General features: G+C 57.9%; 2 protein-coding genes across 2 annotated transcripts in view; both read right to left on the bottom strand.

Annotated features, from left to right (window-relative positions):
* The window catches only part of BCAM (basal cell adhesion molecule (Lutheran blood group)), an 11545-nt gene extending 10068 nt beyond the window's left edge, over nucleotides 1–1477 (bottom strand). The window contains exon 1 of the mRNA XM_012653237.1: nucleotides 1446–1477. Within this exon, the coding sequence (XP_012508691.1) occupies nucleotides 1446–1477 (32 nt within the window). The remainder of the gene's footprint in view (nucleotides 1–1445) is intronic.
* Nucleotides 1478–5466: 3989 nt separating this feature from the next.
* Nucleotides 5467–11707, bottom strand: part of CBLC (Cbl proto-oncogene C, E3 ubiquitin protein ligase) — a 17380-nt gene continuing 11139 nt past the window's right edge. The window contains exons 6-12 of the mRNA XM_012653207.1: nucleotides 10237–10324; nucleotides 9447–9578; nucleotides 8720–8881; nucleotides 8353–8433; nucleotides 5841–5956; nucleotides 5641–5713; nucleotides 5467–5532 (exon numbers count right to left, since the gene is read on the bottom strand). Coding sequence (XP_012508661.1) covers nucleotides 5704–5713; nucleotides 5841–5956; nucleotides 8353–8433; nucleotides 8720–8881; nucleotides 9447–9578; nucleotides 10237–10324 — 589 coding nt within the window. The 3' untranslated portion in view covers nucleotides 5467–5532; nucleotides 5641–5703. The remainder of the gene's footprint in view (nucleotides 5533–5640; nucleotides 5714–5840; nucleotides 5957–8352; nucleotides 8434–8719; nucleotides 8882–9446; nucleotides 9579–10236; nucleotides 10325–11707) is intronic.

The raw sequence follows: 11707 nt of genomic DNA, 5'->3' as shown, positions 1-11707 counted from the left end.
GCCAGGACCTCCCACTGCCCGGAGCCGACCTCCCCGCGCACGGGCAGGCGCGGGGCTCCCTCCGCCCCCAGCCCAGGGCTGTCCTGGCTTCGGCTGACCCGCGCCTGCGGCGGGTCCTGAAACCAGTCCAGCCAGCGCCCTGGGCTGGGATCTCGGCGGGCACCCCCCTCACTCTGACCGGGGGCCTTGGGGACTCCGTCCCGCTATGGCCAGTAGCCTTGACTTGCCTCGTGGGTTTCAACCAGCCGACGCTGCCACAACCGGCGGCTTGCGCTGGCGCTCCCGGTGTAACTAATGGCCCCAAGCATCACCGCGCTTTCGCTGGCCTCTCCCACCGCACCCGGCCCAGCCTGGCCGGCGGCCCGCGGCCGCTTCTCCCTCTGTGCCCGGCGATGCCCGCCCCCGCGGCCAGGGCTCTGGGCTGTTCTCGTTTGACCAGTAGCCTGGAACCCACCAGTCCAATCTCTTATCTCTAATGGTCTTCAAATCCCACTTCAACCTAGGCCTCAGTGAGGAAGAGGGGGGTGCCCGCAGCTCTCTCCCTCGCTGCGCTTGGAAGGCCCTCCCGCTCTTCCCCCTGTCCGGGGAATCCCAGGAATGCCACCCCCCTTCCTCCTTCCTGCTCCCCCCTTCGATTCCCTCCCTGCCTTGGGGGGAGGGGAGGAGGATCGCGCGGGCCGTAGCAGGTGAGTGGGGGAGGGGAAGAGGCCAGGGCACCTGGCGGAAGTGGGAGGAGCCCAGGCCCCCGGTGGGAAGAGAGGGTCGCAAGTCAGACTCGGAGGGTCACAGGTGGGGAGCCTGCCGCCGAGGCTCCTCACAAACCCGGCCAGACCGGGACAAAAATCCCAACAGCTGGCTGCGGGGTTGGGGGGAGGGAGCTGTCGCTGGTTACCTGGGAGAAGTTAGTCCAGGACACTAGTCAGAATGGGGGCTCTCTGGTCATGTTGGGAGACGTTCCTCAGCGGGAGGGTGGGGTGGAGGGATGAGGGGTTGAGGGGTTGGGGGGAGGGGGCACGTCCCCGCAGCCTGGGCTCTGCCTGGTCGGACTCGGAGGGAGGGCTTAGATTACAGCCGGCCCCGAGTTATTGGTCACACCGGTCAGCAACTGTCGTACTGAGGAAGAGGACCTTTTAGCGTCAGCTGCGCCATCCCCTCCCCCAGGAAGCCCTCTCTGCCCCCTGGCTGGGTCAGGTTCCCCTCTGAGCCCCCACGACCCTCCCGCCCCCGTGGGCTCCCCCACTTCAGTCCTGCACACCCTGGCAGGTCCCTGTCTGGGGACGGGTCTGTCTCCCTCACTGGACCGTGAGCCTGCGAGGGCAGAGCCAGGGATGTCTTGGTCACCGTGGTGTGCTCTGTGTTGCTCGCGAGGCTCACACCCAGGGGCACACAGCCTACGGGTACACGCCCCCCAGACCGGATCATCGCAGGACACACGATAGACTCACTCATGGCCACTGCGGTGGCACTCCGAGACCATCGCAGGCGCTCCCTGGGACAAGCTCGCACACTGAGACCTCAGGCACACCTTAGCTCTTCTGTCCCCAGCTTGTGCACCTGCCGCTTGGGCTGGACCCTGCTAGGTAGGTGCCCTCTCATCAGCCAACCCCTTGTACCTTCCTCAAGCATGGGGCCCCCTGAGGTCCTGGGCGAGGGAGAAGAACGAGATGGGGTGTGCACGAAGGAGGAAAGCCATAAATGCCAGCCACAGCCCCTCACAGACGTGCAGAGACTAGTCTCGTAACATCAGCTGCCTTTGTCCCTCACAATTTATTCCCCACCAAACAGCCAGAGGGATCCCGTTAAAGTGTGAATCAGCTCCTGTCGCTCTTCTCCAGAGTCCTCCCATGGCTCCTGTCTCACTCCGAGGACAAGCTGAAGTTCTCCCCACAGCTCGTGAGGTCCTTGATCCTGCCCCCTTTTATCTCCCCGACCCCATCTCCCACTCACTTCCCCTCACCAGCTCCTCTCTCGTCACGCTGGTCTCTCTGCCGCCACGCTCTTCCTTCAACATGGCAGGCACGTGCCAGCCTCGGGACCTTCGCACTTGCTCTTCCTGCTGCTGGGACATTCTCCCCCCACGTAGCTTCCTCCCGCACGTGCTTCAAATCTCGGCTAGGCGCAGTGGCTCACGCTTGTAATTCCTGTAACCCTAGCACTTTGGATGGGAGGATCACTTGAGGCCAGGAGTTCAAAACCAGACTGGGCAACATAGCAAGACCCCAACCCCTATTGCTACAAAAAATAAAAAAAATTAGCCGGATGTGGTGATGCACACCTGTAGTATCAGCTACTTGCAGGGCTGAGATGGGAAGATTGCTTGAGCCCAGGAGTTCAAGGCTACAGTGAGTTCTGATCTCACCACTGCACTCCAGCCTGGGTGACAAAGCAAGACCCTGTCTCTAAAACAAAGCAAAACAAAACTCTACTCGAACCTACCTCATTAAAGAGCTTTCCTTGACCAAGCTATCTAAAATAGTAGCAACTCCTGCTGTCCCTGCCACTCCTTATGGCCCTTATCTGATTACATTCTCCTCTATGGCATTTAGTGCTTAGTTATTTTTTGTTTGTCTTGCACAGATTACAAACTGCAAAAGAACAGGAACTTTCTTTTGTCTACCAGTGTATCTCCAGGGCCTAGAACAGTGCTTGGCATGAGGAAGACATGAGTAAATATTTGTGGACCAAATTATTTTCAATTCCATCCTCGCTGTCTCGTGTGTATATACTTACATATCTTCAGTCACAAGCCTTAGCTTTTTCCTACCTTTCTCCCATGATTTTACACACAGTGTGTGATGGTTAACTTTATTTTTTTTCATTAATTAATTAATTTTTTGAGACAGGGTGTTGCTCTGTCACCTGGGCTAGAGTGCAGTGGCGTCATCATAGCTCACTGCAACCTCAAACTCCTGGCCTCAAGCGATCCTCCTGCCTCCGCCTCCCATGTAGCTGGGACTACAGGCTCACACCAACACACCCAGATATTTCTTCTATTTTTTTGTATAGACAGAGTCTTACTCTTGCTCAGACTGGTCTCGAACTCCTGGCCTCAAGCAATCCTCTGCCTTAGCCTCCCAAAGTGCTAGGATTACAGGCGTGAGCCACCACGCCCTGCCCTGATAGTTAACTTTAAAATGAACTCATAGCTTATGGAATATGGGGATCACGGCCCATTTGGAGGGGAATCGCTATTTCCAGATGATTCCAGTCTCAGGTCTGGCAAATGGAACTATTGAAATTTTGTGCTGTTTTGGGCAGCAGTGTGAATGCATTTTTGATTGTAGAAGAGTTAGTTGCACAGGGAGAGTTTAGATAAGAACTTTTGGGGGAGAGAGTATACACATAGAACAAAAAACGTATTGATATTGAGCATTTATAGGAGCAGACTGTAGTGGACTTTTTTTGGTGGGGAGGGGGTTTACCCGGCATCTGCCCCTCCCATGCCCCACCCAGATTTAGGGAAATCCCTCTTGTCTGAAAGCCTGGTGCCCTCTGTTGAAGCCAACAAGACAGATGTTCGCTTTCCAACCTCTCTTGGCCAATCCTTCCACACTTTTGCAAAAGGAGCAGGAATTGGCAAATGTCTTGCAGCCATAGAAGCTGGGGCAGAGTCTATTTTCCAAAGACGGTTGCGACAATCTCTCTGACCCCACACGCTCTTCTACAATCAGAGCTTGACACTTTCCATCAAGACGTGGAGCCTATCACCCCTGCTCTCGAATCTGTGCAGTTTTGTAACTTTCATGTAACCAACAGAATGCAGCAGAAGCAACACTGCGTGACTGCCAAGATGAAGTAGAAAAAGCCACGCAGCTTCTGCCTGGGTCACTGGAATACTGTCCGTGAAGCCTTCGGCCACCACATAAGCAGTCTGACTACCTCTGACTACCGCGAGGCAGCCACGCTGTGGGGAAGCCCAGGCCGGCCTGTGTGGAGACACATGGGGAGGCTCTGAGACTGCAGAGAGACACCTGTCCAGCCCTGGCCACCGCTGACTGCGCCCCGAGCCAGAACCAACCCGTCATGCCCTTCCCCAAATCCTGGCCCATAGAAACCACAGAGGTAATGCAGTGATTGTCGTCATTTGCCACCGAGTCGGGAGTGAACTGTTACGAGCAGCTAATGAGAAGAGCATCCTGTTTCTGGGGCAGCGGAGGCAATGAGACCCTACAGTGTCCAGCGGTTATCGGGCACCAGCGTGTCCTCATCAGACCGGTTCTGTGGCGTGACCGTGTCTGGGTTACCGTTGCTGGCCCGCTGCCAGCGTTCTTGCTTTCCAGTCCTGGTTCTCCAATCACTCCTGGGATTCTGCAAGCGACCCAAAATCCTCTCAATGCGTCGCCTTTCTGTCCCAGACGTGGATTCGGTTGCTCGGAACTCAATCTATGATACATCCTTTCAAGCCCCTTGTCCAGTGGGATACTTTTTCCTGATCTTTTAGGTCTCAGCTCAGACATCCCCTCCTCCTGGAAGCCCTACCTGACCTCCCAGGCTGGGCCAGGCTCCCGCTCCGGGCTCCTGCAGCCGCCAGGGCTCCTCCACCCCCACCCTGCCCACTCTGGGTCATCTGTCTGGGGACAGGTCTGTCTCCTGGATTGTGAAGCCAAGCGGGGCAGTGACCAGGGTAGACGCAGGGCAGGGGCTCAGGGCATGTAGACTGCTCTAAACTGAGGTGGAGGGAGGCGTGGGTCCCTCCGTGAGTGATCAGGTGGGGACCCACCCACCGCCTCGGGCTCCTTTTAGACTAGAAGTTATTGTTACTCTGGGAGAAGGATCCCAGAGGGGACGGAGAGCAGGTTGTGGCGACACTGGGCACATAACTCTCAAGGAAATGCGTGTGGTCTTTCTGATTAGGGCCTCGGAACTTGAATATCTGGATCTGGGTCCAGGCATTTTTTTGCCACGATGGGGGAGGGGAGTTGGATGGCTGGTTCTCTGAGAACTTGGGACTCTGGACGCGTACGTCCTGAGGGCAGGACTCCTGGGACTGACAGAGGAGGCTGGGGCCCAGATTCTGTTTGAAGGTCTGAGAGAGGAGGAGGGCCAGGGCCTGGGCCCCTGGGTTTGAGGGAGGAGGTTGGGGGCCAGGAATCCTGGGTCTGAGAGAGGAGGAGGTTGGGGGCCTGGACCCCTGGGTTTGAGGGAGGAGGTTGGGGGCCAGGACTCCTGGGTCTGAGGGAGGAGGGCCCAGACCCCTGGGTCTGAGAGAGGAGGTTGGGGACCCGGACTCCTGGGTCTGAGGGAGGAGGGGCTGGGGCTGGACCCCCAGGTCTGAGGGAGGAGGGGCTGCGGCCCCCACCCACCCCCGCCGGACTCCTGGGTCCCAGGAGTGAGAGGCAGGGGCCTGGACTCCTGAGCTGAGCAGGTGGGGATGGGCCCGGGGACTGCCCTTTCTCAGTGCCACGCCGCCCCCTGGTGGCTGCTGCACTCTTCCTTCACAGACTGGAGGACAAACCAGGGTGGGAAGTTTATTTCCGTTTCACAAGCCCCTTCCAGCCCCTGGGGCCCCCTTTAGCAGCACCTCTGGGCGCCCTGCGATGCGGAGAGAGAGGCGTGTTAGATTATGTCACATCCGGGAGGAGTGGGGGAGGGCGGGCCAGGCCTGGGGGAGGGAATCTGAAGAGAGGGGAATGGACTCACCTGGCCTCCAGGTGTGGCAGCCAGTGGGGGGGCCCCTCGGGGCAGCCGGAGGGGCGCCTCCCTTCAGGAGCTCCTGCAATGGAGAGCGTGTCGGGGGGCACTGGTGATTCCTGGGACCCAGTGCTTCCCTCTGCCCCCTTCCCCGCCCGCCTTCCCTTACACCCCAGTCCCAGACCAGCCTACCCAGCCCCTTCGCTCACTCTGTGGCCCCCTCCCTGGCTCGGGGACTGGAAGTGACTTCCCACGGGGCTGAGGTCTCAGTCCTAATTCTCGGCAAGGGAAGGGGGGGCCGGAGTCTGGGGAGGGCCAGAGGTGCCTGGAGGGGAGGAGATGAAGAAATGTCCCAGGTGAGCGGCAGCCTGGGGGCTGGGGGCATCATCTCACAGCGGTGGCGGTGGCGGGGGCTGTATGACCTGTCTTCTCTTCAATCAATGCCTTTTTTTTTTTTCTTCTCACCTCTGCCTTGGGTAGGAAGAAGTTTTCATTTTTCTGTCCACCCACCCGTCCGCCCACCCATCCACCCCGCAAACATTTCCTGAGCACCCACAGTGTGTCAGGCACTGTTTTAGGTTCCGATGAGACAGCCACAAGCAAGATAAAAAAAACATCTCTGTCATCCTCGTGATGCTGACGGGCCTCTGAGCCAGAGGCGAGTAATCAGCTTAGGAACAAAGCAATATCTCTATCTCGGAGCGGTTCCGAGAACTCCAGAGTGCACGGGGCGAGTGGGGGGTGCCCGGGGAGGCCTCTGGGAGACGGGGATGATGGAGCAGATTCCTGAGTTCCAGAAGGATCCTGGCAGAGGCTCTGAGATGGGGGTCTTGCTGGCTTGTTAGAAGAGCAGTAAGGGTCTCCTGCTGCTGGAAAGGGGGTTGGGGGTAGGAGGTGGGGAGGGGTCGAATCCGCAGGCCTTGTGGGCTGTGGGCTTCAGCTTGAATTCTTAGAGTCCTGGGGAGCTGGTGGGGACTTCTGAGAGGTGAGGGTGGGGCTCTGACTCAGGTTAGACGATCTCGCTGACTTCATCAGAACCTGTGGGGCCCGTGCCATGCTTGTCCCCATTCTCTGCATGGACACGATGAGGATCAGAGAGGTCCCCAGTGGCCAGTGGGGTGCCAGGATCCTGCTCAGTGGCGGTGTCGCCCCCTAGAGGCGGGTTTCTCAGATGGAGAACAGCCGTGTACGGGGCAGCATTCCCAGGGGACACAGCACCGTATGCAAATCACAACCACGGGGACAACCCTTAACACAGCCCCTCCAGGCAGGGACGAGCATGCAGTGGGGCTCACTTTACAGAGAAGGGAATGGAGGCTCACAGGGGAGGGAAGGACGGCCTTGGAGGCCAGAGCCAGGGGCCTGGTCCTGTCCTGACTCCATCACCCGAGAGCTGGGTGACTGGCAGCTCTCTGCGCCTCAACGTTCCCCCCGGTATAATGGGATCATAACAGTACCCGCCTCAGCAGGCCGTCGTGACAATTACATGAATATGCTCAAAAGCAGTGCCAGGCACATAGCAAAAGGTAGACACACATTAACTAATTCTCACCGTGACAGTCACCTTGCTGGGAAGTGGCAAACCCAGGGCTGTCTTTTCTAGGGTATGTTTTGAAGAATGAAAGAGTAGGAGTTGCCTGGAATTTGAATCGGGCAGGGTTGGGGGAGAGGAGGAAAGGATGAGCTAGGCGGAGGGTGCAGCCTGGGCAAAGGTGCGACCCTCTGGCCGGACGTGCCCCGCGTCGGCTGCTGTCCTGCTTGTGCCCCCCTCCTGTCCCCAGGGAGCCGGCTGAGTGCCTCCTAATGTTTCCATTCGCCTTTGGCTGCAGGTCGGGATCTGTTTTTAGCTTCCCTGGCTGGTCTCACCGCCACCCCCACTTCCTGCTGGCTCTCTTGTTTGCTGTGGTCGAATAATGTTCCCAAGCTGTTTGTTTGAAGACGGCCCAGTATTGATTGAAGCCACTGTGTACCCAGCCTGAGACGCTGACAGAGAGCTGCCCCTCCCCAGCAGCCCAAGGTCCCAGAAGAAAGCAAAGCCTGGCCTCACTTAAAAAATAAGCAGATGATTTTGGAGCCTTAAAGATCCCAACCCTGGCTTCTCCTCTTTCAGGCTGTGTGGCTTTCAGCAGGTGCGGTCACCCCTCTGAGCTTTTTTCCTCTGAAAAACGGGGAGAGGGACATTTTCCACTTCATAGGGCCATTGAGAAGACCCAGTTCAGTGTATTTATTGCACGCCAATTTATTGAGCACCTACTATGTGTGCGTGTCAGGCACGGTTCTAGACTCTGGGGCTATAACAGAGAATGAGTCAAAGTCCTGACTTGCAGGAGGGTTTCAACCTGCTGATGGTGACAGAAACCAACAAAGCCGTAAGCTCTGCCAGGTGGCAAGAGGACTGTGCCGATGCAGGAGGGCAGGGTCCCATGGGGATGCTGTTTTCAACCAGATGGCCCATGAAGGCCTCCCTGAGGAGGGATGAGGAAGTTGTGCAAAGGCCCTGAGGTAGGATATGCCTGGGATGTTGGAAGGAGAGCAAGAAAGCCCTTGAGGGGGAACGAGGAGGAAGAGAACAAGAGCAGAGGTCGTCTAGGTGGTGGGCACCTTGTAAATGGGTGCCGAGGACCGGTGCCTGGCACCCCCGAAGTGTCCGGCCAGACGGGGACCCGACCCTGGGGTTGAGTAAGACCCGAGCCACCAACCTCAGACCAGCTCCTGACTCACCACATTCGGCTGGCCTTCACCTCTGGGTCTCCTGGGGGGTGGATCTGGCCGAGGGGGCAGTGGAGGAGCCGAGCGGGTTGCCTGGAGGAGACAGAGGGTGGCGGGGGCAGTGTGAGCTGCCATTTTCTTCTTATTGACGTGTCCTCCTGCTGGGGCTCCCAGCATTCAGACACTGTTCTAGATTCAAGATACAACAGAAAACAAGGCACAGTGCTAACCCCTGGGAGGGCTACTATGGAGAAAGCCACAGCCCCAGACCCCTGGGGAAGCAAAAGTCCAGACCCCTGGGACCGACGAGTCTTGTCACCAGTCCCCTCCTCCTTCAGACACAGGAATTCTGATTCCAGCTCCTGCCGGCCCTGCTCACCTGCCCCAGCTCCAGCTCCCCGTCTCCATGGTCATTGCTGGGCCCCGGGTCCTCAGCAGAGGCCTGGGCTTCCGCGGGCTTTCCTTGGAATTGGCAGATACTGACGGCCTCCCAGCCCTCGATCTGGCAGCGGCAGAAGGGACAGGTCCGGCTGTCCTCATGCTGGGGAGGCCCAGAGGGAAAGGGTCGGTCAGTGACTCCCTGTTCTCCAGCATGTCCCTTGGGCCTTCCAGGACCTCTGCCCCCCACAGAGTGATGTGAGGAGGAAGAAAGGAGTCATGGAGGTGGGGGAGGGGGAGGGGGAGACCAGATCAGAGCCCAAGGCCCAGAGGGGCCCACACAGGAGGGAGCCCCTTGTTGCCAGGGCAACTGCTCCTGGACCAGGCCTTTGCGGGCTCAGATTCTCACTGCAGCCCTTGGGAGGCCGCCGTCATCAGCCCATTCTCCAGAGCAGGAGACTGAAGCTCAGAGAGGTGAAGCCACTGGCTCCGGATTGCCCAGCAAGGGAAGGAAGGAGCCCTTTGCACTAATCACGTAGCTAGCCAGGGAAGGAGAAACAGAGGTAACACAGGCGGCCGGGCTCCTGAGTGATCCTGAGAGGGTGTCTGCTCTCCCTGGGCCTCAGTTTCCCCATCTTGTCAATGAAGCATGCGGGAGATCCTCTTGGGGTTTCACTGTAGGCAGTGGGGAGGACCAGACGAGACGGCAGGGCAGGGCTCAGACCCACCTGCCAGGCAGCCAGGCAGTGGCTACAGAGCAGGTGCCCGCACGGCTTGATCTTCACGTCCTTGTTGCGCTCAGCGCAGATCTTGCAGAGCTCGAACGTGGAGTCCATGGCCCAGTACAGCCGCAGCTGCTCCTGGCAGGTGGGAAGATGGGGAGGGCGGAAAGGTGGGGGTGTCAGCCACGGGGATACGACTCGGGCCACAGGAAGAAAGTCCCAAAGCCTCCGCACCAGCCCTGAACCCTCCTCCAAGTTCAAAGCCCGTGCGTCCATCTGCCTCTGACATATCTTCACTCCTTGTTAGGAGAATCGTTCTCTGGGTTTGTCTGCACTCACGGTTGCCAAGTTTAGCAAATAAAAATACAGGATGCTATAAAATTTGAATTTCAGATAAACGGTGAATAAAACTTGAAGTCTAAGTATGTCTTAAATATTGCACAGGATATACTTATGCTAAAAAAAAATATCTATTGTCTCTCTCTCTCCCCCGTGGGTGGCTGTGAAGACGAAGAGCTGGCACAGGGCTGTCGCTGGCGAACGCTCAAGTGCATTAGCCGTTCTGATGATCTCAGCGCATCATTTCCTTGTTTAATCCCCGTGCTAACCCCTGGGAAAGAGGCAGGAGGAGCCGTATTTTCCAGAAGTTTAACTGAGCCTCAGAGAAGCCGAGTGATTTATCCAAGGTCACACAGCCACCAAGCCAGAGCTCCAGCCCAAAGCCTCGGGGCTGGTGGGGGCAGCGGGGCCGGTGGGGGCAGCGGGCAGGGACCGTGGGCGCAGCGCTGGGCCTCACCTCGGATACGTGGATGCGCTGATGCGGCTCTACCTGGAGGAGCTCGGTCAGGTCCGGGTTGTGGTTCTTCCCATCTGGGTAGAGGTAGCTGGGGGAGGGTAAGAGGGGGGCACTGAGGGGTCATCCAGTGTCTCCCACCCCCAGACTAACAAGGACCCGCCTGCCACAGGGCCCCATGGCCCCCTGATATAAGGATCTGCCTCAAGTTCATGGCCGGCCTGGGGATATTTTCTCTCTTCTCTCCTCAAATTGGGACACCCCCCAGGGCAGGGCCATGTCCCCTCAGACCTCCAAAGACGGGGCACACTAAACCTGAGCAACCCAAGCTCTGGAAACAAGGATCCGATTGCACGAGAACCAGGAAACTGATGGAAATCTCAGGCTCAGCCCTCCTGGAACCTCATCCCTTCGTCTTCAGGCCTGAGCACGACGGATTTTAGAGTCACGGATTGCTGCGTGACCAAGTCCTAGGATCTTAGCATGTCAGGACTGGAAGGGCCCTCTGAGACTGTCCGCACTGCTTCTCGCCTCTTCAGTGACCTGAGGCTCCATGTGGGAAAGGGGACGGCCCCAGGTCACACGGTGAGCTCCAGAGAGACGCAGAACCAGGGCGGTAGGCAAGATCTCAGCACCGGGCTCCAGGGCAGCCGAGAAGAAGGTTCTGAACCTTCTGGCTCTCCCATCTGGGTCCTAACTGCATCCTCAGGGCAACAGAGGGTCACAAGTCCCCTGAGGCTGGTGGTCCTGCCTGGCCTGCTGTGTAAAGCAGAGCGGGATCCCTGGCCTGGGCCCCACAGTGGCTCTCCTGCAAACACACTCTCTGGCCTCAGTTTCCCTTTCTGTGAAATGGGTATAATGATGCGTGGGGTAAAGACTGGTGGTGAGGATGAAATAGGACGGTGCTCATGAAACATGCAGCTCCTTTGCACATCAGCACCCAATCAGCGGGAGCTGCCGTGATCAACTTTAGACCCAGAAAGCCACCTTGCCGTGCGAGAGAAAGGGCTTGCTGTCCCTTCCCCTGTCTCAGGGCCTCGGTGTTCCCATCTGTAAAATGGCGCGGGCCATGTGTGTCGTAGGGCAGGGGGATTGGGCCAGATTGGTGGTATTCACACTTCGAACCCTCTTCTCCAGTGGGATCTGGCCTGGGATTCAGGATGGAAGAGTGGATAAGGGACACACTCAGAGCCTGGCCGCCTGGCTTCAAATCCCAGCGGGTCAGCTCAGTAGCTGTGTGCCCTGGGCACGTGGCTCTGCCTCTCCGTGCCTCAGTTTCCCCAGCTGTCAAATAGAAACATCATAACAGCGTAGGTGTGTGTGTCTATACAATAGATCGGTATCCACAGACTCGATATCCGCAAACGTTCCTACTCACCGCAATGTCTCTGGAACCCCCAAATCAATACTGCCAGTGCTTTCGTGGTCATTCAGGGACACAGAGAGATGGCGAAAAATTTGAGCTGCCTGCCGC

Source organism: Propithecus coquereli, unplaced genomic scaffold, assembly GCF_000956105.1.
Source record: "Propithecus coquereli isolate 6110/MARCELLA unplaced genomic scaffold, Pcoq_1.0 Scaffold42, whole genome shotgun sequence".
Lineage (NCBI taxonomy): Eukaryota > Metazoa > Chordata > Mammalia > Primates > Indriidae > Propithecus > Propithecus coquereli.
Note: the sequence above shows the minus strand (reverse complement) of the source record. Positions and strands in the feature narration are given on the sequence as shown.